Source organism: Echinops telfairi, unplaced genomic scaffold, assembly GCF_000313985.2.
Source record: "Echinops telfairi isolate 266 unplaced genomic scaffold, ASM31398v2 ScPeMD7_23;HRSCAF=83, whole genome shotgun sequence".
Lineage (NCBI taxonomy): Eukaryota > Metazoa > Chordata > Mammalia > Afrosoricida > Tenrecidae > Echinops > Echinops telfairi.
In genome coordinates this window covers 70,720,087-70,746,319 of record NW_022103920.1, presented here as the reverse complement: position 1 = coordinate 70,746,319, position 26,233 = coordinate 70,720,087, and the positions used below count along the sequence as shown (strand labels likewise).

The 26,233-nt window shown below is 38.1% G+C and overlaps 1 protein-coding gene across 6 annotated transcripts in view; it reads left to right on the top strand.

Annotated features, from left to right (window-relative positions):
• The window catches only part of ETV1 (ETS variant transcription factor 1), a 104,980-nt gene that overhangs the window by 57,107 nt on the left and 21,640 nt on the right, over window positions 1-26,233 (top strand). For all 6 annotated transcript variants that reach the window (XM_045288694.1, XM_045288692.1, XM_045288693.1 and 3 more), the window contains 3 exons: window positions 3,033-3,162; window positions 5,855-6,043; window positions 9,896-10,143. In XM_045288694.1, coding sequence (XP_045144629.1) covers window positions 3,033-3,162; window positions 5,855-6,043; window positions 9,896-10,143 — 567 coding nt within the window. The remainder of the gene's footprint in view (window positions 1-3,032; window positions 3,163-5,854; window positions 6,044-9,895; window positions 10,144-26,233) is intronic.

The following is a 26,233-nucleotide window of genomic DNA, read 5'->3' as shown; positions in this document are numbered from 1 at the left end:
TGGTTACCCACTCACCGCCTTTGAGTCTATCCCGACTCATAGTGACCGCCTGGGGCTTCCGAGATGTACCTGTTGACCAGAGGAGAAAGCCTCTCGAAGTGCTGGCCATGCGCAGCCTAACGCATAACCACGACACCACCCGGGCTCCTAGACACTCTACAGGTGTTCTAAAGGGGTTAGATCAATTGATGTTCTTTGTGGCATCTGGGAAAATTCTTGTGGCTTCATAACGTTTCCCAAACTTTGATGGATGGTAATAGCTCATATGATTTTACTTTCAGTTTCCTGATGAGTAAATATTTAATATATTTACTCATATTTTTTCATGTGCTGGAGAAGATGTGGCAGTCTTGTTCTGTAAAATGTTACAACCTTGGAACACATGAGGCAATTGTACTCTGTCTTTTATGGTGACTATGAGTCGTGATCGATCTGATAGCAGTGGGTTTTGGGTGGGGTTCGTGTGTACCTGTATGTCTGGGTTTTTTTTGCTTTGCCATTTGCATGCACACTTTTATGAGGTGCCTAGTAAGTCTTTTTAGGTAATTTTAAAAATACACCTTCTGTCATGTAATTATGTAGGACTTCTTATTATATGGAATAGGAGATTTTTTTTTCAGATATTTCTATTGCAAATATGTTCTCCCCTGTGGCTTCCTTTCCTCTGTTGTAATGATGTCTCTTAATATCGAGAAACTCTTGATTTCAATGATGATTGAAGTTTTTATTGGGTAATGATTTTGTGCCACTCACTTTTCACTATTTTATTTTTCCACTTCAAGGTCCAAAGATTTTAAGATGTAGTATTTAAATGATTGAATTTCAGATAGACTCTTGTATCCTGATGTTTTCATAAACATGATAAAATTTGAGCTATATTGAATACTGATTGGTTTCTAGTCTTATCAGTATAATTTATATAAATTAGATCCAATTTCTTAAATGTGACTTGTTATTTCTTCAGATGACAAATTGAATTCCTTATCTGATGCAAATAGTTTTTATTAAGGAGCTGTGAAACACCAATGTTTAATTCAAAGAACTAAAACATAAAACATAGGTATGTTCCCTTTGCAATATATATCTATATATATTCAAAGAAGTAACACATAGTAAAAAAACAAATTAAAGAAACAATGAATATATAGTTGTTATATTACAAAGATTATATAATATTTTACTTCAATTAAATCGAAAACATAAACAGACACAAATGTATATATGGAGGGGGGCAGGGTTTCCTATAGAATAGTACTTTATCACATTTTTAAAATTATATTTAAAAAAAAATCTACCGCTTGCATTAATTTAAGAGAAAGAATATGCCACATCACTACTACACCACACTAACCCCAATTCCCTCGAGTCCATGCCAACTCATAGCGACCCTGTGGACAGGGTAGAACAACCCCAGTGAATTTCTGAGACTCTAACTCTTTATGGGAGTAGAAAGCCTACTGATATGATAAGCCCTTCCATCAATTAAGATTTTTCTATTCTTGCTAAAACTATTTTAAAGTAAATATCAGACATTCTTATTTATTCTGTACATACTTTATGAAATTATAAACCATTTTTTGTACAACCACCGTGCTATTACCACAATCAACAAAATTAAGAATTCTTTAAATTATTTCTTACACTATCCAGTTCCTATTCACGTTTATTTCTTCTTCTCACAATTATCATTTCCTAGGTGATATGTTCAAATCTGTTTTCTAGAATGTTTCAACTGACTGATGAGTATCAGTGAAACCTTGTATCAATTTTTTGCATATACAAATAAATATTATGTTTCTTTTTTCATGTATTCCCTTATGGAACACACACAGAAGATTTTGTGTTTTGATTCCAACATGTATAGATGTTAGAATTAATATTCTCAATGTGTGCCTGTCCTGTGTTTGTTCTTTGATTAGTCACACTTGTTATGAAAACAAACTCTATTCTTAGACCTATTTTCCCCCAATGATTTTTCTTTTGATCGATTTCCTACTTCTGTCAATACTTGGATTATTCTGGTTGCATCTCCGATACATATGAACGAGCTGTGGTTTCCCCTACCCACTGTCACTGCGTACGCCTACTCTGAGTGACCCGGATAGGCTTTCTGAGGATTCATAAGTCTCCAGGGGTCAGACCAGACTGTCTATCTTTGGAGCAGCTGGTGAGGTTGAATTGCTTACATGACGGACCCACCAGTGCCTCTTGTGTTTTCCTATTGAAGAGTAAAATATACAAGATGTTATTTTATTTATTAATTTTAAAGCTATGATTTTTCCAGAAGATTTACATATTTACAAATGTTTCTAATATAACATTTTTATTATATTAAGCATGGAATAAACATAACCATAATCACAAGATCATATGCCAAATGAGAACTAGAATAATATTTATAGTAGATTTCATGTTATAAAAATTTAACATATTTCTTATATTTCATCTTTCTATTCCAGTGATAGGTATAGATTTACCTTTATAAATGAGCATTGTAATCAAAGGCGTTGACTTTGTAACCAGAGTACCATTACTTACTACTGGTTTTATACCTTCTCCACCCCCATTTCTCTTCTCATACTCCATTTGTCATTCTGATAAACCATCACTAGTGGTGCATTTGAGATATTATTCTTTCAGTAAAACCTAAAACTAGGCTTTGGTTAATTTGTAGATAATCAATTTTGTTGTTTCTGCTTTAGTCTTTGGAAATATTTTTGAACTTACTCTCTGAACACCAAAGGTCTAACATTGTTAAAATCATCAGCTAGACATATTTACAAATGATTAGTTAAACTCTGTTTTACTCTAAGTTGGTTTTACTCTAAATTCAAGTATGCATTGTTATATGACAAAAGCAGAAAAGGCGTAAACAAGCCTTCCAGTCTACTTTCTTCCATCAGAATTCAACAAATGTAGTCTTTTTTATATGTATATTCTAGTGCCATTTTAAACAAGAGAACTAGAACAGATCGGTTTACTTACTTTCAAACTGCATATGACTTATGTGGCTGTTTTTGTTTTGTTTTTAGTGGCTTTTCATGGCCTGCCACTGAAAATCAAGAAAGAACCCCACAGTCCATGTTCAGAGCTTGGCTCTGCCTGCAGTCAAGAACAGCCCTTTAAATTCAGCTATGGAGAAAAGTGCCTGTACACTGTCAGGTAAAGAAGCCTGCTACACCCTTACAGGATGGTGGTTCTTGTTGAAACAAAAATCCAAGATAACATAAAATCTCAAGTTATAATTCATGAATGACAACTTCAGCAGATAACAGGCTAATTAGATAATGCCTTTAGCAGAATTCTAAAGAACCGTTTACCATTCGCTCACACACTTTCAGGATCATTTTGAAGCAATTTTTTTGTACAAATCATTAGTCATTTATCCACTGAAGAGGTGCATCTTGGGTTTGAAAAGGGGTATTCCTTGGCATTAGCAGCTTTTATAAGTTCTCAGAATGGAAGCATTATGCACTTTAGACAGAGAGTTTGGAGAAAAATGAAACCTTTGGCAGGTCTGCGCAGTACATTAGTTATCTGACAGGCTTTGCAGATGATCTATAAGATGCATTCATGGACAATTGCAATAAAACTTAGAATTTTATAAGGCTTAGCAGAGGCCATTATCTATTAAAAAGCCAGTTGTTCCCTCTGATGATAATAAAGGGTGGAGCAGTAAAAGTACATTGTTCATTTGTTAGAAAATTTGATAATGTATATGTTCATTAAAAAACCCTTCACAGTAAATTGCATTCTGTTACTCTTCATATTGGCCTCTAATTTCATAAGGAAAAACTTGGCACTGAGTATTGGATATTATTATTCTCAATCACAATAGAAACTTCGTTCCTGAAAGGAACCAGTTTGAAAACTTACAAGACTGATTACAAATATGTGCCCTGCTTTCTAAATCAGAATAGATTTGAGTTCATTGTACATCATTATCTGAAGGGAATTTTTTTCTTCCTCATCAGTCTGCTACATACATTTTATATGCAAGATCAAAAGATTCAAGAAACAGTTTTTGCAATCCATAGCAGCTGACCATTGTGTTGGACGTTTTATTACTATTAATTCTTGTAAACTTGTTTTTCATTTCTACTTTTTCAGGAGGCGCACCAGAGCCTGAAATTATGCGCTGTCTCTGTTGAAATTGCAAAGTTTTCATAAGAAAGAATACCTTTTCTGAAAGCTAGCTATTAATGCATGCTGAGATAATATTGCTCAATCTCAGCTATCTTATAGTTTAGTTTCATTTTTATATTTTCTCCTTAGAATACTATGTGTACACAGCATCATTATTTAACATATTGAAGAAGTTTAAATCAATAAGCCCATTAGATAGAGAATTGTCTTTCCATTTCAGCATTGATCCTAAGTGTGACTGAAATCGCTGTCTTATATATTTACCATGCAGTAGAGGACATAGTGGATGTTTTGAGTCTTTTCTTATGGACAATAATGCCCAGAATGGTAGATGGTGTGTGCAAATAAATTCCGATGCTATTATCACTAGGCAAATCATGTAATCCAACATTTCATGGGAAAAAATAATATACTCAGGTCCAAAAGTTCTCCTGTTTTCATTGAGACTGAAGTATAAAAACCAAGTTCACTGCCTTTGAGTTAATTCTGATTCATAGTCATGAACGAGCTGAAACATTTTTTGTTTAAGAGTAGAGGTTTCAGGGAGAACCAAACATGCTGACTTGCAGAACACAACCCATTATTTCTCTGAAATGTGTTTGTACTTTTAATTATAATTCGAGCAAAAGAAATCCTTCTGCAATGCTTCTAAAACTAACTTTCTGAAAACCAAGGATCTAACATGGTTAATATCAACTAAGCATTTCTGACTAATGATTGGTTTTCCTCTAAGTTATGAAAGAGAATTCGAAGTCCTTAAAATAAAGTTCTTTTTTGAAGAAAAAGATGTGCATTGGTGTATACCGTTTATTGTAAATTATAATGTTCTTATTTAGACATCTTTTTGTTTGGAAGTTTTAAATTTATGTTCAGTAAAATCCTCTGTATATTTATGAAAATTTGTTCATTCACCCTCAAAAGCTATACCTTGGAATGAATAATTTTGTACAGTTAACTGCTGAACAATATACTGACTTCCAAGTAGTTGAAAATCTACACATAACTTCTGATCCCCAAACTTAATTACTAGTAGCCTACTACTGGCGGGAAGGAAGCCCTAACAAGACGTGAGCTGTCGACTAACACACATCCTGTAGGGCATATGATTTTATACCGCCCCCACATAAAAGCTGTATTTTCGATGTGAGATAAAAATCTATTTCATAAAAAAGTGCCAAAATTGTGACCTATTGAGCACTTTTGTAGGGTTTCCAAGACTTTGTAAATCTTAAAGAGAGCTCATGGCCTCATATTTTTCAAAAAAACCTAGTTAAAAACGTTACCATCTTAAAGTTCTATCACAAATAAGCAAAGCCTGGTAAGAGCTACATTTTAGGAAACAGATTTAGGTTCTTGTTCTAAAATCTTAGACCATATAAAACAAGAACTATAATCTTAGAAATACTTGAATAGTTAGGAAAGATCTGTCAAATTTGCTTAAGGAATTAGATCAAGTTTTCATTGACAATGGTTTCCTTATGCTAAGCTGTTATATATGTATCAAAAATAGTATGTATATGACTTATAATGTTTTTTTATTTAGTATGTGATGATTTTGAAGTTCACATGTCCTAGATTTAAAAAGAAAAATAGATATTTCTTATACATTAAGCCACACAAATTCTTTCTCCCCTCGAATTGGAAACACTTTTTCATGGCTCCAGAGAAATAAATGTTCTCTCTTTTGTTGCTGCTGTTCTTCGGGTAGTGCCTATGATCAGAAGCCACACGTGGGGATGAGGCCCTCCAATCCCCCAACACCATCCAGCACCCCAGTGTCCCCACTGCATCATGCATCTCCAAATTCAACTCACACTCCTAAACCTGACCGGGCCTTCCCAGCTCACCTCCCTCCGTCGCAGTCCATACCGGAGAGCAGCTACCCCATGGACCACAGGTAAATTGCAGATGCCTTTTTAAAAAATTGCTTTGAGTACTCTTTGGAGAAATTCCTAGTACCACTTCTGAAGACATCATAGTAGATTTAGGGTGATTTCACTATTTTTTGAGCGCTTGCTCTATCTGTAGTTATAAATAATTTGTGGAGAAGGTCATTTACAAACATTCCTTTTATAAACATTTAAATTGGTTGCAAAATGGAAAATTAATCTATATACTGACATTTGAACATTTCCTGTTCACTTTGCTTGAATTAAATTGCTTCACTTAAACTTTAAATCAGATCATCCCGTTTTTATGAGCATATGTGTGTACTTGTTCTATAAAGTTAGGAGACTAATTTTAGTAGGTGGCTTATGGAATTAGGTTCTTTATTTTAGATTAAACTAGATTAACTGTATATAGTCCTGCAGAATAGAACTTATTCTATTAAAAATACTTACCATCTTTTTTCAAGCAATGAATATTAACTGAACATCGATGCATGAATTGGATATGTTGAATATAGAGTGTTATGAATATCAGTGTCAGGAACTAAAGTGTAAAGTTAGGAAAGATGCTGAGATTGGAAATTCTTAATTCTTAGAGACAGAAATTCATATTTAAATGAAATATGAAAGGCCCAATAGAGGCCCTTAGACACTGCCTTAATATTACCACTTAGTATACAATTTGACCATGTATAGCATCTTCCCACCCTGTTTCACCTACTACGTGTATATATAAACAATAGTGTGTAAGTAAAGGTTTTGACAACAGGATCTGTGATTCATAGCATTTTCCAAGTATGTGACGTAAACGCTGCCCCCATAGTCCGTTACAAGCCATCAAAGTAGCATCACTGAATGTAGGGTTGGAAAGTAATTTACAGTAGCACATTACTATAGAAGTATAATCTATGTAAATGATCTCAAGAGCACAGTTTGTGAAATGTAGCTAAATAACTAGAAAAGGATACAGTTTGAATTTTTATTTTTATAATGTAATTTATATGATTGTGAATTTAGATACTGTTGTTCTTAATACTGACAGTGTTAACAATTGACTCATGTAATTCCTGAAAGTAGCACTCTGCTCTCAGACCCCAGTACAAACGAGGTCCGAGACACTATTCTAAAAATAACTCAGTCAAAGGGACCCTTTAGATCAGCACAGGAAAAGCAGAAGATAGGTCCCTGATACCTTTTGGAAAATTAGGGAGAACGCACATCTACTTTTTAATGTGGCATTTTAGTTTATATGTTTACTTATTTTTGGGGTAGGGTGGGGTGGGGTGGTACGAAGGGATAAAATAAAAGCATTCTTTCTGATATGAAACTAAGCCATTTCTTTTCTACTTTTTTTTTTACATCATGAACTCGTCTTGTTCTTTAATTTCTAAATGCTTACTATCTATTCTCTTTCCCTTCTTACCCCATAAACTCGAGACCTTGTCAGAATGTAATGTTATGTGCATCTGTGTAAACAGGTTTTAAACACAGATGAAAGAATTCTTATTACAGGGTGGGTCATGAAACACAAGCACATTGTGAAGATCTGGAAGGACAGACTGAAAAAATTAAAAAGGAGGATGAACCACAATAACTTTTTTTCTCTCACTTCTGGTGACTTCTGAGAATTCTTGATAACAAAGCCTCTCACACTCCCAGCGAGTGTCAGCATTGTAGAGGGCGTAGTTTTGCTCTCGGTACAGAATGTTTACTTCCTTCTGATGCAAGGTGACTGCCGAACCAGTAGTGTGCCTGTTATTAAATGGCCTAACTTGAGGTGCATCAGCCAAACTCATTTTAATTTCTCTCCTTGAAGTTGAATATATGAGACCAATAACAGCCGGCCCGGAACTACAAGAGGGAAGCTCAAGGTCTTTTCCCATTGCCCCCCACGGGATTTCGAGGAGAGTACCAGCTGGCCAATCCCAGGAAAATCTCTGAAGCCTTATGTTGCTGAGGAGGATTTCTTAGAGCGCCCCAGCCAACAAATGACAGTTCCTGAGTTATAAATATGGCAAATTTGCTCCGGGAACAGATCCTTCCCCAGTTAGCCCTCTCCAGCTCAGGCACCCCACCTCACTCTGGGAATGTTTTGTGGCCAGTTGCCTGCACCCCGCTTCCTTCCTCGGGTTCTCTCTGCTCCTTTCCAAGGCCCTTGGCACTTTTTCCTGAACCTGCAGTGTAGGAACCCTCTCTCTGTCTTTTCCCCAGTATAGTCCACCGCTGATAATACACTTAAACGCTCGTTGAATCTCAAAACCCTTCTCTCTTACATAGTAAATGAGTTTCTCTTTACTGTTGGTCAGCGCTTCATCAGAGCCGCATCAAAACATGCAGATCCCTATGACACATGTGTGTTTGGTATGTAAATGGTTCCCAGCAAGTACCAACTGGAATCAGGTGGAGTCAGAAAAAACAAATGGCTTGATTCCTTACAAAGCTTTCAGTACAAGTATTATTAACTTCCTTTTAAGGCTTCACAAGTGAGCCGGTTTCTTATTTTAACTTCAAGTTACAATTTTCTGATTCACTCCTTGACAGTTCTTAATGATAATTTCTGTTTCTTTTTTTGGCTAATGAAATAAGCAAGAGAAGGGAAATGAATGCAGTGCCAGTCAGCCTAACTGTTTTTGCAATGCCCGGGTTTCTAAGTTTGTTTGCTGCAGGTGTAGTGGGACTGCAGGGCTTAGCATGGCAGCCAGTGAGACGAGAGTTAAATCACAGGAGGCTGCATTCTTAGAAATCCTGCAACAACATGCCATTCTTTAGCTTTTCCCTTACTTTTATTTAACATTACCAAAATTAAATGCTAACTTTCCCATCTCAAGTGTAAGCAATGATTTTAGTGGATGGGAGGTAGTGGTTCAAAGGCCTAGTTCTGCCCATAGGAATGTTGGGTAGGTTATTTTTAAGCACACTTCAGGCATTTTTAGAGACCTTTGAAATCTTTAATTAATCTACATCTCTGTGATGGGTCAATGATATTATGGATGACAAACATAGAACAGGACAATTAGGCGATGAACCGTATGTTCAACAGTATAAAGAAGAACGAAGCATGGAGATTCCCTCTCAGGCTTCCCCCAGTGTCTCAGAAGGTCCCTGTAACCTAAACAACATGAGTTTCCCCCAATATACTGCCAAGTGTGCATGTGTGCCTGCCATTTTCCTCTTCGGGGTCTGCTATATCTGTGATGCTTAGTTTTATCAAACTGGTGTTTTGATGCTATTGGCAGCCAATCGGTTCTATTACTGACTGAAAGTAAAGAAGGGGTCTTTTGAAAGCCGCCTTCTATTCCAGCTATTATAACACCTAGCTTTATTTCTCACCAGAAGGTAAGGGCAATTAGAGCATTTTTAGGAATTCAGAGCCCCGTAGATTTCAGAAGAGTCAAGGGTTCCTTTCTCGCTTCCTCAATAATTGATGGTCCGTGGGAAGAAAAGCAGTAAGTAGGTTATTGATTGTTTTTTGCTTACTTTGGTACGAGAATTAAAAGAACTTCAGGACAGATCCTTTCTATGATCCCTGTTTCTTATTATATGTAACTTTTGGAGAACTCTTTTAATATATAAAATTCCAATTTATTTAGAATTGGGCATTTTAGTTGTTAGGGTGTGCGTTTCCTCAGATTAGTGCAGCTTCTCCCTATTTGAGTACAGCTTTAACTTATTATAAGGTACCGAGGAGGTATTGCAAGAAGGGAAAGAAACCCAAGTTATGTTAGGACGAAAAAACCTTCAGAGGGGGAAAAGAGTATTGTGTTTGTCAAAAGTTTATATTTTGGGTCCTATTTGTTAATTAAACATGCTCATTCATTAATTGCTTTTAATGTTTATCTGCAATATGCTTTCTTCCCCAGATTTCGCCGCCAGCTTTCTGAACCCTGTAATTCCTTTCCTCCGTTGCCGACAATGCCAAGGGAAGGGCGTCCTATGTACCAACGCCAGATGTCTGAGCCAAACATCCCTTTCCCACCTCAAGGGTTTAAACAGGAGTACCATGACCCAGTGTATGAACACAGCACTATGGTTGGCAGTGCGGCCAGCCAAAGCTTCCCCCCTCCACTGATGATTAAACAGGAACCCAGAGATTTTGCGTATGACTCAGGTAGGCCCATGCTTTGTTGGAATTACTCTTCGGTCGTCTTTTCACCTTCCCAGTTCCTTTGGTTAGTGTTGTCCTCAGACTGGGTGGCTTCTCACCATCTTTCATGGGAGCTTATGATTTTACCTTTTGTTGGAATGTTTTACTACGTGGGAAGTATTAGACTATTAAATCACTTTGGCATGAGGTGATAACATGTAAGATAACATGTTATTTACATGTTTTACATGTTTTAAATAACATGTAAAAATAAGATCAATCCAAAGAAAACCTGCAGTGTACAAAATTATGCTCATTATCAGTCCAAGAGAGTAATATTTACAGTTGATTCTTGATTTTGTTGTCATTTGTATTTTGCAACTGCACTGTTGTCGAATAACTCTTTTACATAAAACGATACTCATCTGCACTAGGTAAATTATTGCATATGACATTGGTTTTGTTTTATTTTCTTTTTTGGTGGCAAGGATTTGAAAGACCCAGAAGTAAGGACTACTTTATGTATTAGAAAAGGAATGCCGAAATATCCATCTGCAGTTTGTGTGTAGAGCCCAACTGTAACCTCCCTGAGCCAGAAAGATTCCACACCTTGGATTTTTTTTCCCCATTAATGCATCATTTTATTGGGGGCTCTTACAGCTCTTATAATAATCCATACATCAGTTGTATCAAGCACATTTGTACATATGTTGCCATGATCATTTTCAAAACATCTTCTTTCTGCTTGAGCTCGCAAATAGGAGTATCAACTCCTACTTTTCCCTCCTTCCCACACCTCCCACCCTTGTGGACCCCTGATAAATTATAAATTATTACTGTTTTCGTTCTGTTGTTCATCACCCCAGGGGCATGGGCACCCCGGGGGCATGGGTGGGGTGGAGGTTTTCTGCCTTATAGTTGGTTCCCCATTTCTTCCCCTTCTCCACCCACCTTCCCTCTACCCTCCTGTTATTGCTACTCCCATTACTGTTTCTGACAGGTTCATTTGTCCTGGATTCTGTGTGTCAAGAGCTCTTATCTGTACCAGTGTACATACTTCGGTCTAGCCGGATTTATGAGTTAGAACTGGGGTTGTGATTGGGGGGTGGGGGGAGCATTAAAGAACTAGAGGAATGTTGTGCATTCCATTGGTGCTAGGCTGCACCCTGACTGACTTGTTCCTTCCTCATGACCTTTCTGTGTGGGAATGTCCAATTGTCTACAGAGGGTTTGGGGTCTCTACCCCACCCCCATCATTTGCATTGATATATTTTGTTGTTTGGGGTTTTCTGATGCCTGATACATTCCATTGACAGCTTGTGGTCACACAGGCTGCTGTGCTTCTTTCATGTGGGTTTGTTGCTTCCCTGCTAGACGGCTGCTTGTTTAACTTCAAGCCTTTAAGACCACAGACACCATATTTTTTAATAGCCAGGCACCATCAGCTTTCTTCACCACATTTTTTATATACCCATTTTTTCTTCAGCAATCATGTCAGGAAGGTGAGCATGCATACAGACCCAATGCCTGTCTGCTACTTTAATACTTAAGTTTTAAATATATGTACATAGGCCTATACCCCTATCATAATGTATTAATATATTTACACTATATTTGCACCTCTATAAATGTCTTTTACCTCTAAGTTCTTTCCTCTATTTTTTTTTCTTCTTGTCCCACCATCACGTTCAACCTTCATTTGGCTTTCAGTACTTTCTCTTGGCTACATTGCACTAGATCACACCCCACCAGGAATTCTACACCCTTGCCATTGATTTTAGATCTCTTATTTTTCTCTTGTCCCTGGGTGTTGGCTACACGCTCCCTTTCTCCCACTTCCTCCTCTCCCACATCCCCCCAGAGTGGAAGGGCCCATTATTTTTCCATGAGTTTGGTTATTTTGTCTATCTTATATGGATAGACTTGAGAAAAAGAAAAGAAAAAAGCCTAAAAATTGTTCCAGATCTGTCTGCTGACCCTTATGAATGTTTTCCAATTGGATCTGGTGAAGTGCCAAGCCCCGCCCCCCTAGTCAGAAGTGTATTTTCATTCCTCGGGGACTTCATTGCTTTGCTCCCCTTGCTGCTCTGTTGCACTCCCTTTGTGTTTCGCTCTGGTTGTTAGGGGCAGTGGTGGTGGGGAGGGGCTCAACTGTGTCTCTAGTGCTGTTCCCTGTAGCCCTGTGGGTCAGTGATGGGACACCGTGTCTTGTGGTGGGGCCAGCCCTTAGGCCAGCGGTTCTCAACCTGTGGGTCGTGACCCCTTTCGGGGTTGAACGACCCTTACACAGGGGTCACCCGATTCATAACAGTAGTAAAATGACAGTGATGATGTAGCAATGAAAATAATGTTATGGTTGGGAGGTCACCACCACATGAGGAACTGTATGAAAGGGTGGCGGCATTAGGAAGGTTGAGAACCACTGGCCTAGGTGCTCTCTGCACTGGCTGCTCCAAGCAGGAATGTTGTCCGGTGGGCCAGCATGAGGTTCTCTCTCTCTCTCTCTCTCTCTCTCTGTCTCTCTCTCCCTCCTAGTTTGCTCCTGTGTGGTCTGGACAGACCAGCCACTCTCCCTGGGCTGTATCATCAGTGCTGTCCTCTGCAGAGCATTCTTCTGGGGATGGTTCTGTGCAGCTGGGACCTGGGCCTGCCGGCAGACATTTCCGTTAGTTCGCTGCTTCATGCTGGTATTTCGCCCTCGAGGCTTGGCGCCCCAGGTTGAAGTCTGGTCCCTTTCTCGGTGTCCTCTGGAGGCATGAACAATACCCTCCCCGTGTGTGGGCTAGGGCCCACCCTGTTCCCCCACTATCCTAGTGGCATTGAGTTTTTGGAAGGTGTTAATTTTATGTTACTTTACCCACCCCCCAATTACATTGCAAATTGTTCAAGTTGTATATCACCTTTGAGTTTTAATTTCAACAGTGCCAAGAATACATGGTTCTCTTTGCTTAAATGATTCAAGAATAAAGTTGTCTTTTGGAAGCAATTTAAAAGCAATGTAGTATCAATGTAACCAGGGCCGATGAAAAATTAATCTGTGGGTATCAAATGTATTTTATTGCCCACAAAACTGTTGCAATTGACACATCTGTCTATGTCATCTACTGCAGTCAACAAGTATGATTTCTAGGTATTTTATTTTGTTGTCATCTATTCTCTCATCCTTGCCGAGAGCACATTAAATAACCTCTTAGGAAATCTAACACATAGATCACTAAACCATTGATTTCTTTTTTCACCAATTGAGATTGAATAGCACATAGCAGCTATTTTCTATTAGGTTTAAACATAATGCAGAAAAATATTTTGCAAGTCACTTTCTGTTTACTAACCATCTGTGATCAAAGGGCTGTCCTTCCTGACGGCTTCTATAACTCTTTATTGCTTAATTCAATATACTATAAATGTTGTGAAAATAAAAGAAGCCTCATAAGTGAGAAGGCAGCATGATTGTGCTCTAATAGAACTTGACATTAATTATGACATGGGAAATGGGAGGACTATTAGTTATAATTATAATTACAGGAATGTAATTTCAACTGCAGAATATTTAAGATTAATGCAAAAGATTATGTTAGTACATTAGAAATTGTTATTTAGGAGTGAAGACAAACTCTGATTGGAAGACATGGGGAGACAAAAATTAATATTTAGAGCTAATAAGGTAAAGCAGTCCAGTATAATGAGTATTACATTGTGATGCTAAGTTCTATGATGTTTGATATGATATAAGCACTATCGCTATTTCCCGACTCTTCTTCTGCAGTGCAGTAGTCCTGCTGAAAGCAATACATGAGGTTTTTGGGTTTTTTTTCTCCTTCCGTATTATGTTTCTTGACCCTGTGGCCAGTAGACTATACAAAAGGGATTACATATTTGAGCACTTGATTTGAAGTGCCTTATGCAATGTCTCCTATGTACCTAATCAGATAAAATAAATATTATTTTAAAAAGTCAACCCTTGTCGATTTGAAGGGAAAAAACGCCCAGATTAATGGTCGCATTAAAAATGGTCCATAATGACTTTATAATGTCATCCATTGCAAGCCCAAAGGAGTTGTTACTCCTTTGTGTCCAGAGCTGCCTTAACGCCATTTGTGGTGGGATTCAGGGTCACCCCACCCTGTGTTTGTAAGTGGTAGAAAGGAAGGGCTTTCACTACCCAAAGGAATTCCAGTCTCAAAGGAGGCAGTTCTGCCCTGTCCTAGATTGCCTCCTGGAGTCGACTCCACTTGAGGGCAGCGAGATAAGGCCTTTTCCTTCCCCAGCAGTGCAGTCCCTTGCACCTTTCTACCCTGGGCTGTATTGAAACGTTTCACCTGGGTGTTGTTTGGAAGTGAGATACATTGAGAGGGCACTTTCAGTTCTTAAGGCCTTGTTGATATTTACTCTCATTGGGTTAACAGACCATCCAGCCAGTAGAGGGGAAGTTTCATAGAAGAACCCAGCATGAGGAAAGGTAAAGGGGGCCTTTCTGGGACAGCAGGACACTGGGAACATCGTACCTTGGTAGTAAGGACAAGGAGAGCGAGAGTAGAAGGGACAGGTGGATGTCATGTGTTTGCCATAGAATATATATACTTTTTAGAGTGAGCACAGGTGAAAGATGAGGCTGCCGGTTCCCATGAAGAGTGAGAGTTTCAGACTATCTGAAGCCGGATCTCCGTCCTAGAAGGTCGCGTTAAGTTAGAAGTGATTGGCTAGCAGTGGATTTGGTTTGCTTCGGTTGTTGTCCATACTGATGAGGCCTTTTCTTTTTTTAACTTGGAGCCTTGTAGCACCTAGCTGGTGGCAACTGTCGTTAGTACTATTTCGAGTTGGGAGATGGAAACACATAGATGGAACATCAACTTAACAAGTCAAGTTCAAATTCCGTCGCCGTGTTTCCGTTGTACTGATGGTACCTGAGTTTCAATTCCAGTTAAGTAATTGACCCTTAGTTATGCAGACACATTAGGAAGCAGCCAAAAATAGACTCAAGATTTTCCAATTTAATTTTATGCACATCTCCGACATGCTTTTAAATATATATTGTTCATGATAGAGACACATTTTAATCTATACTTTCTTATATGTCTTATTGATGCTTTATGTTCCAATTTTTAAGCTAATTTTCTGTTGTGGTTTAAAAGGCTTGGCATGTGATCCAAGAAATTAAGAGCATCATGTCACCAGTGTAGTAGGTGTGTGTTGATCACCGGGGTAAGAAGCACTTTACATTAGATTGTGCCCAGATTTGATGCTCATTGTTACATATTCACTGCTGTGATGTAGAGACATGTAGGACCTCGGATTACATATATAGATGTATAGCTTAGTGGGATTTACTGCTTATTCTTTTGTAACATCACTGATAGCTTGATGCCTGCTAATTTAACCAGGAACTTTTAAATGTTAGCTACTGAAATGAATTTTTTTCTCACAAAAATGTGGGACTACAATATATAAAAACAAATAAATGCAAGCAAAGCTATATTCTATCCTCTGTTTTAGACTTGTCCCTTCTTCACTCTCCTAACTCCTCCCACATTTCCAGGGAGCTCTCTATCATCACGGGGCCTTGATGAAGGCCGTCACTAACAACGCCTAAACCTCCTTAAGATGAAGAACAAAATTATATGTAGGAAGAGAAATGAAGAAATCAATGTTAAAAAAAACTTAACTGTAAATACCTATGTTAAAACTAAGAACATGTTTAGCATTCATTTTTCAAACACACATGGGCTTCCATCAAGGGAATTTCTTAAAATTGGGTTTTTGATATGACAAGATAAGATTTTTATGTATTCCTTTTTTTTCTGAGGTGAATTGTGTTGGTGGATAGATAGCAGAGTAAAAAACAAACAAAAAACCCCACTGCCATCAAATTGATGCTGGCTCGAGAGTAGTGGTGAAGTAATTCCTAATGCTGTCTGTGGTGAGCTTTGCTTGACTTCCCCTACCTGTTTATAGTACGGTGTCAAAAAGAATGGTATAGGGAGGAATTTGCTGTATAGGAGAGTGAAAAGAAGATTACCGTATATATTCAAGTATACGCCGACCCGAATATCAGCTGAGGCACCTAATTTTACCACAAAAACTGCATTAAAAATGTGCTGAAAACTCAGCTTACACACGGGTATATACAGTATTTCCTGTCCCCAACTTGAGTTATATAAATGAATAGTACTTTTTATGTCTAGGGGTGCTATGTCAATGCCTCGTTCATCTGACTAATCTTGAACCAAATTTCTTTTTTTAAGTCTCAACAAATTCAGAAGTCTTAAACGACTCCAAAGTTGTTTATCTTTAAGTAGATTACTATTGTGACCATTACTTCTATAGCAATAGTAATATCACAGAAATTTTGCCTTCTGGATTTTAATGCTCTCTGATTAGCATAGAAAATAAAAACAGACTCTAGGGAAATTGAGCTCACATTTTTTCTTGTCTCCAATGCTTTTTTAATAATTGAGGTATGAATGGATAACTACTTAACATGCGAAATTACTGCCATCAACTCATTTAAACTCAAAGCAACTTTATAGGACATGCTGAAACTGTCCCTGTGAGTCTCCAAGACTAAAACCCTTTGCAGGCACGGAAAGCCTTGCCTTTCTCCAGGTGAATGGCTATAGTTTGGAACTGCTGGCCTCGACATCACCAACCTAAGGCTTAACCACTAAACCACCAGGGCTCCACATACCATTTTAAGTCCTATCTCACAATTGCTGTTCTTGTACAAAGGGAGGAAGGCTTAAAATTTAAAATACTACAGTACCTAGAACTCAACACTTAAAAAATAAAGATGTCATTATCTAAATTGCATCCATTTCTCAGATATATAATTAATTTGTGTTATTGTCCCTAGCAAATATAAGATGTAAGCTGGATGAGTTATGGCCATGAGAACTCATAGGAAGGTTTAGTGATCTGCTCATAAAAGGTCAACCAGGAAAGCTCTGTGTAGAAGAGTTAAACATTGAGAATCACTAGCAGTCAAAATTTACTTATAGAACGTTTTAAGAAGAGAATATGTTATCATTAAAAAGTAAAATATTGCAATTGAAAATATTACCTGCAATTTCATCATTCCTGTATTTACATCTTAAACTACCTACTTTCTGAAATACTAAATATTTTTTAATGATAAAAGAGAAGTTGGGAATTAATAAATCAGTATAAGTTAACTATTTAAGTGGCTTTGCTGTGTTCCATATTTTCCTCTGAATCATAGTTTCTAATCTTATTTGGCCTACCACTCTCTTCTCAGAAAAAAAAAATTACTCAGCTCTTCCTGATAATTTGTACTTTTGTACTTAGCCCATATCCAGGATAAAGTAGGTATGTGCTTGTGCTTGGATCATCCCACTGCCTCTCAGTGGGTTGGTGTCACTCACTTTGGGAAACTCTTCTTAAATGATAGTGTAATGAATTGTATCGCATCCTCCAAAATGTGTAACCTAATTCCTATACTTGTGGTTATTGACCAATTGGGGGTGGGGGTGGGGGGTTGGTAGATTTTCTTTGCTTTGCTAGTGTAGAGCATATGTCCCCAAACATATTTCACCTTTTCAGGAATACATATATAACTTTTTATACTATACCCCATAATCTATTGGATAAAGTATAGGTATCTGCTTTCCAGCCCTCTTGGATCTGGCTGGCACCTCCCAGGCGGTGGTATCACCCACTTTGGGAAAAACTAGTGTAGGATGTGATTTAAGTCAGTCTCTTTTGAGGTAGGAAGAGGAGACTAAGCAAACAAGCAAGCAAGTGAACGCAAACATGATCTCCAAAGAATCTGGGGAAAGAAACTGAAAAGAGACACAGATCTTCCCCCAGAGTGGACAGAGAGAGCCATCCCCGAGAGCAAGCACCCTGGCTCCGGTCTGCTAGTTAAACATGAGCAAATAAATCACTGTTTATTGAAGCCAACTACTTGTGCCTTTTCTGGTAAAGCCAACTACTTGTGCCTTTTCTAGCTAACAAAAACACATAGGTTATAGGATTTCCTATCATCTTTCCACCTGTCTGTGTCAAGTATTTATATCTTGAACCCTACAATCTGGAGGAAACTTTATTTATTCTCCCCAGTTCTGTCTTCTGGATATTAGGAACTAGAAGTTAAATGTTAAATGGTTATAATGCCACAGTAGGTAATTAGTATAAGTTTAAAACAAAGGACTGAGCAATTGTGATGATTGTCCTCATCGCCTCATGCAGACAAGATAACAATCCGTTCAGTCACTGTTAAAGACACTCAGGGATTGTTGACTGCTATGGTTTTCCCCAAATGACTTCCAGTCACTGGAAGAGCGTAGGGTTTTCTTCCCTCTGGAGTCAAATTCCAAGTCATAGCTGGCTGATGGAACACTGTGCTGGACAAGTCAGTGCAGGACTAATATTACACAAATCATTCCCCAGAATTGCTTATAAATAATTTGTATTTGTCCCTAAAATTCTGGATATTTTTAAGCATTGCCATTTTTAGTTACTCTAGTGCAGAAGTGATTATGATTCCATGAACTCTGGCTTTTTGTACCTGCCATTTAACACTCCCAAAGGGCGAGCCATGGCACGATTCCATTGCTAAGCAGTCTTTGCTCATAACCCTACTTGCTTCTGAAATAGGGAAGCCTTCTTTCTTTTTCCCAACCCAACCCCAAAACTATTGTTTAAAGAGAGCCAAATGGGAAATCATGTGGGAATTTAAATGACTTAGCTATGAATCCTTCATAAAACGTTAACATCCTCTCTGTTTCCCTCCAGTATCCAAAGATCATTTTCTTTTACTCGTCCAGTGATTTGTGGACTAAGAGATCACTTAATATCTGATTTTTAGGTACTTCAATTATGAAAACTTACAGGGATGTCTATCTAATTGTTTTTATTGTAATAGGGTCCTTGGAATGGCTTCCCAATCTGGCTGTCCTTCATCTTGAGTAGTGTATCTCACATGGCTTTTCCTCATTCGTTTCTGAGTTAAAATAGCAAATCTCTCAAACCATCGCGCCGGCCAACCGTATCCGTTTTTCTAAGAAATACTTAAATATGTTCTCAATCTACAGTTACAGTAAGTGGCATTGGCTACTGATTTGATTTGAGAATTGAGACTACAGTCTGGATTTACTCTTTATGCATTAACACAGGTCAAATGGACAGGGACTACATTTTAAGTCAGTAATGGAAGCCTGAAGGCTGTCTTAAACCAATCACATCAGTTTTACCCATGACTGATTGATCCCTAGGGGCAGAGCCCTGTAAGCATTTCTGTTCCATGAATGGACTCGATAGAGTCTGGAGTTTCATTCATAAAATGGAGACTGAAAGGAAACACACACACACACACACACACATTGGAACGTCCATTTATTCAGAGCTGAAGGGTGTCGTGTTCCATCAGCTGCTGCTTTTGCCAGTTGACTGGGAGTAATGATTAATGCTCATTGGTCCTGCATGCATGTAACCTGATGCTATTTATGGCCTTGCAGTGTCCCTAATGTATAGTGAATAAGAAGACAACATTCTCAAACCAGAAACATAAACAGGAACTGGTGGGTCTGAATTCCATTCAAATATGTCATTTCAACCATACAGTGTTTGTTCAGCTCGGTTTTTGCAGTCAGGAAAGGGGAAGGGAGGAGCAATCTGCTCGTGAGCTGTGCGGGTTTTCAAGCAGGAATTGGAAGGGGGGTGGGGTGATTTTATAGTATGTGGTTTTCAGTTTCCCTGTAAAGAAAATAACCAGAACAGCTTATTTTAAGTGGGTGGATTTTTCAGTGTGGAACTATGGTGTAAAATTAAATGAGACAGTTTAAAAGATGTATGCTGTGTGTCCACATGTACATGTGTTTCACACTTGGGCAAAACAAGAGGGAAATAAATAATGCTTTTGAAAAAGTGTATATGTATATCATTATCAATTTTACATTTGGAATATTGCTGCATAATTTTGAGGGTTAAAGATTTCCAGTGTTTAATGACTATATTTCTGTGGTTAAATGATTATGTAGTTAACAGTTTATTCAGCAAACTTATGGAGTATATTTATATGATAAATAGTACACTAGTCACAGAAACTGAAAATACCGTCTTCCCTCTAATCGCCAAGCCCATTTGGTATATCTGGGCTGTGGTAAAAGAAATATCTATGAAGGTTTTACATTATTTAAATTCATGGTTTACTGAAAATCTGAAAGACGAAGTTTCTGTCTAAGTGTGAAAGAAGTAATAACTAAATTCATCACCATCACTCGCTTCTTAAGATTCTGGCCAATTTCAATTGTTTTGCCTTCTTCAAAGGAGTCTTTGTTCAGAAACTAAGATGTTGCCTTCACATAATGCTTTTGTGACAAAGGAGGCCTGACGGAAACCGACTCCCGGCATCACTTTTAATCCTTAACTGACTGCAGACAGTTTAATGCTGAGGCTTGTTGCGGGACTCAGTACGCTACATTTGTTCTGTCCCAGAGTGATCGCAGGTTGCTGTTTGGTGATGTCACTTCAGTCCTGGTTCACGGCCACTCCTATCGAAGCACAACGAAACGGAAAACTGCCCAGGCCTGCACCATCCGCACAAGTGTCCGTGTGTTTGATCTACTTATCGCAGCCACGCTGCCAATTGATTTCAATGAAGGCCTTCTTCCTTTTTTGCTGCCCCTCCAATTTACGAAGAATAATGTCCTTGTCCAGGGACTGACCTCTCCTGACAACATGTCTGAAGTACATGAGATAAAGTCTTGCCATCCATGCCTCTAAGGAGATTCTGGATGTGCTGCTTCCAAACAAATGTGCTTGTTCTTTGGTAGTCCGTGGTACTGTCCATGTTCTTCCCTAGCACCATAATTCAAATGATTTGATTGTCCTTCAGTTTTCTTTATTCAATGCCCAATTTTCACGTGCATAATATGAAACATCATGGCTTGGGTCAGGCACAGCTTAGTCCTCAAGGTAACATCCTTGCTTCCCAGCACTTTAAAGAGGCCTTGTGCAGCAGGCAGACTCATAGACAAGTGGTGGGAGGGATCATATGGATATAAAACATCCCTTCCCATTAGCGTCGTTTCCAGGAAGGCTTATAAAATAGAGTGTTCCCAATCTGCTACACCTGGTCTATTCATGTGACAAAGGTAAAAGTAAATACAAGAAAACAAACGATTTTTTTTAAAGGCACAGTTAAAGGATGCTACATTTGCCTGTGTGTCTGCATGTAAGCACATCTTCATAAGATCAGATTATGAACTTTGGATTTTACACAAAAACCTTTGAGATTTCTAGGGAATTAGAACACAGAAAACAAAAAAATGGTCAAGTGTAAGTGAGAACAACTTAGTAAAGTTTGTGATGTGCCCATCTTCCTTGAATAATACTGGTGGCATCAGTTCTTAATCTATACAATTCATATTTTTAAAAGATAGCAGATATATTTTTGGGGGGAAATGGTTGGAAACTCCTGGTGATACACTGAAGCACCCTCATTGAGGTTTTTCACGATGATGTCACATGCAGGCTTCCTGTCCTCAGTGAACCATATGCAAGGTTGTGTGGACTTGATTTTCTCACATCGCCACCAAGAGTAACTCAAGTGCGCAAGGCCGTCCATCTCTGCACTGCACACTCATGAAAGCACCAACACATGAACGTGCAACATGAAACTGATTCTTGCTTTCCTGAGATTCCTCATTACTCTTTAAAGCCTGAATGCTTAATTAAGTTACCACACCAATTATATCATTGCTTATAGGAATGTAATCAGAAGCGCAAAAACAAAGAAAAAAATTCTAATGTTCAGAGTTTACGGTATGGAATAATTCCAGGTTTGCACATTAGCTATTTGCTAGCAAAGCACTTTGAGCAACCTTTGTGGTGATGCCTCAGACAGGTGGGACAATTATTTTCCCTTCCCTTTGGCCCCTGTAGGTCTTATAAACTTTAGGCAAACCAGAGCCCGAAGGGGAGTTTTCGGTTTTCAGTGTTTGCCATGGGGCAGCACATATGCAAATGAGGGAAGGGTCACCAATATTAATGCGCAGATTTAGCTCTTCACTTGGGTCAAAGTCTTACACTTTCCAAAGCCGGTATCACGTTCCCTAACACAGCTGTAAGACACCAGGCAAGGTAGAGAAATGAACTTGACTACTCTATTTTTTTCATTTGATATCATGCTTACATGTGTTAATTTGAAAACTGTAGAAAGGTTTGCAAAGGTGCAGGCTCGTCTGAATCGACAGGGTGTAGTGTTTCTGTAGCATGATTTGTTTGGTTTTCCCTACAATGACATGACAACTGTGCTCTGCTGCTTTGAATTTTTGCAGCATATTAGATCAGCTTTCATCACCAGGAACTCATCTGCGACAAATTATAGGCCATTTCGTTTCTGCAGGCTGATCTGGTACAATACTGATGTCGTGTTATAGAGCTCTCTGATCCGCAAGTTTCAAACGAAGTAAAAATGCTTTGTCCTAAATTAAATTTACACAATTCAATATAAAGATTGAACTAAAAGCTAAATATCAGTCGGCAATACCATAGAAATCATTTCAATAGTGAAAAAGAGATACTCCCAAAGATTTAAAAACTTTAAGGGTGACTCTGCCTTAAGCCTTCTATGATCTATGAGTTTATTATAACTTTTAAGTCCATAGATTTCAAGTAGAACTGATGAATTCATAGATTTAAGAAAAACAGTAAATATAACAATAAAACAAAACAGCTCTGTCCAAAGATAGGTGATTTTAAAATAGCAAAAATAACTTACTTCATGACCCAACTCATCATTGTTTTAAGCACTGAGAAGAATTTGCCTTTAAAAACTTGTTTGGTTCACTTAAAAATAGATTATATCCCTAAAAATAAGGATAGGAAATGTTAATTCTCACTATGTGTTGGAATTGTGGGAAATGTTTCACATGCCTTCAACCCTTTGCCACTGAATCGGTTCCAATTCCCCATGGCCCTATAGAACAGAGTAGAACTGCCCCTTAGTTTTCCAAGACTGGCATCTTTATGGAAGACGACTGCCACTTCTTTCTCCCATGAAGGGACTGATGGGTTTGAACCAACAACTTTTGGGTTAAGCAGTCCCATTTGCGGTCACTACATCGCCAGGGCTCCTTTCCATAGGATGCCTTACCCTATGAGTCAGTTTCAACTCAATGGCAGTGAGGTTTGTTTTGCCCCTTAGGAGCCCTCTCAGCAACCCTTCACAGGGTTTTATGTTTATCCTGTTGCTTCACAGATGAAGAAGTGGAGGTTTTGGAGCTGTGAAATAATTGGCCCAGTGGCCTAGTCCCAGGAAGTATCAGAACTGAGGGCGAAAGCCATCTATTAGATGACAAGGTGTCTGCTTTTTAGCAGATGTGCCGTAGTTATGACCCTAGACTCATCATCGATGGCCGCGTAGTAAGGCAATAGGAACATGGCATCATCTTCACATTTGCACATAGTGGAAATGTTATGAGTGTAGATTTTATTCTATGAACACACATACAAATGAATACATACACCATGCTTCTTTTTCCACAAAACATTTGCCTTTTACGTCTCCTCGAAGCCAGTTTGGGTCTTCCTTGAGCATTTAGCAAAACTTAAAATGTAATGCCAAACTTCATTGGTTGGATTTTTTATTAGATAAGGTAGAAATGAAAGCAGCAGGCAATTTAATTAGCAGTAATTTTTCTGGGCAAGTCATTACTTTGATGAACTTCAGAGCAATGTTTATGGCTCCTAATTAACCATGTTAGTCATTTGATTGAATAATCACTTTGGAAATGTTTCTACAATTTGATTAGAGTCTGACCCACTCTGATCATCATAAATTAACTGATATCACTTTAGAATAACATGACTTTAGTTACTTTATAGGAATAAACTCCTCTTCACTATATTTTTTCAGGCTTCTGTGTATTGTATAAAGAACTCCAGTCACAAAAAGACACTGAGTTTAAACAATGCCAGCAAGTGTGCATCAGTTTCACGAGCTACATGTTAGTTTGATTTACCCTAGGGTGCAATAAAAAGTATTCAAATTGGCAAAAATGCAGTCGTATTCTCATATGTCTTTTCTTTTTCCTTCTAAATGTCCATTAAGTTCCCTTTTAAAAAAATAATAACTTGGGTCACAAGTTGGGCTTTTGGAAACCTAATGGAAATTCTGGTTTTCATCTTAGTATAAATCACGAACATTGTGAATTTTAAATCGGAATATTCCGAATGTTATAGTTTAATGGACTGAATAATATTACAAAGTACAGCAATAAACAACAAATCATCCATCTCAATAGAACGTGAATATTTGTGGACTTATCAGTCAAATTCTATCTTTGATGTCACCTGTCTAGTTTTCTAGGAGTTGGCTAACTTTTAAAATTGTGTTAGAACACTTTTATGTAGTCTACCATCAACCTCAAGTAGTAGGTTTCTCACCAATGCTTGCATTTCCTCTCTCCCTCCTCCTCCCGCTTCTTCAGCCCCTGGGGAGGGAAACTTACATTTGGTCACACTTGTAGGTAATAGAATTTATCCTGTGTGTTTTCCTCGAGCTGCCTCCAAAGCCAGCCAGCTGCTTTTACAGCCACGCTCCAGCTGTGCAGCAGTCAGTAAAAGTATTTTGTGGCAAGGTGTCAACACTGGTACAACAAAATGCTTGCCTCTAAGCAGCTGCTGACCTGATGGCAGAGTCATTAACACTGTCCCTTCCAACCCAGCTGCTTCCAGGGACCTTCTGGCTGGCAATAAATTAAAATAACATTAAAAAATAGTTTGCAGTTCCATTGGCCAAAAAGGTCAGATTAAACAAATTGCTAGCTCTTTGGTAACCAAAGATCAATGCCAATGTTAGGAAATGCGATTAACTCTGCATTTTGTAGCGTAGGAACCCTATGCCATAGAACACGTTCTACAGAGAGTGATGGTGGCATAGCCATGTGTTTGATAAAGGAGCTTCACAATATTTTCAACTTGTAAACTATTGATTCCCGCAAACTTAAATGTTGATGACATTATGGCTTCTCATTAAAATTTTAAAAAATAGAGCCACATAAAATACATCCTTCTTCTCTGTGAAAGTGAAGGTTTCACTTTACTAATTAGGAAAAGTGGCCGCCACAGTTTAAATGACCAATGGAAGTTAGGATATTTGGTACTGGGGTAGATGTCTATGTGGTAAGTTCTATGAAACGGTTCCTGTGTTGATTGACATCCATCACCAAGTACAGTTTTTCTTTAGTCATACTTTTCAAAAGGGAACTGCTAGACCAATCAAGAACTGTATCTGTGCTGAACAAACAGTATTAAGTCTCTATTACAGCAAGAAAATTTATACTTATGAAGACAAGAAGATCTTTAGATTCCAATTCATTTATAATCCCAGTTTTTATTTGTTCAGACGTTATGTGCCTTTTAAAATTGGCAGAAAGGAGGGCATGATCTTATACTATTAAGTAGCACATTCATCACATACTGTTTATAGTTATTTCTGTATGTGATGTTTAAAAATATTAGCTCTTGCAATATGCATTTAAAAGACAAGGAGATTGTTCTACAAATATTTTGAAGCCTCCTCATGCATACAAATTCCTACAAAGCTTATGTATGTGTATGGTGAAACATTTATGTGGGGCTTGAAATTTTCTAAATGTGGGGAATCATCTTAAAAAGAAAATGAATATGCAAATATGAAGTTAATTATAAGCCTCAGAAGGGACTCATGTAAGTGAAAGGCTCTGAAGTTTAAGGTTTCTTGGCTTCCCCATGTCCCCCTCTGGTGAACTTCTATGTTCAGTATCAAGGAATCTGAGTGCTGTGACCGACTTTGGAGAGTATATGACCTACACTCACTATTTCATAGGCCCAAAATGTTTTGCTCACAATGACCTAGCTAATTACTAGAAAATGAAAGACTTGAAATTTCACTTCTTGTTTCTTAATCCATTATATCTTTCTTTTTCCCTGTAGCTAAGCTACCAAAACGAGTCCCGGTTGCATAGTGGGTAACAAATTGGGCTGCTAACCCCAAGGAGAGCAGTTCAAAACCACAAGCCACTCCAAGGAAGAAAGATGAGGCTTTCTACTCCCACAAAGAGTTACAGTCTGAAAAACCTGCGAGGGTAGTTCTAGCCTGTCCTGTGGGATC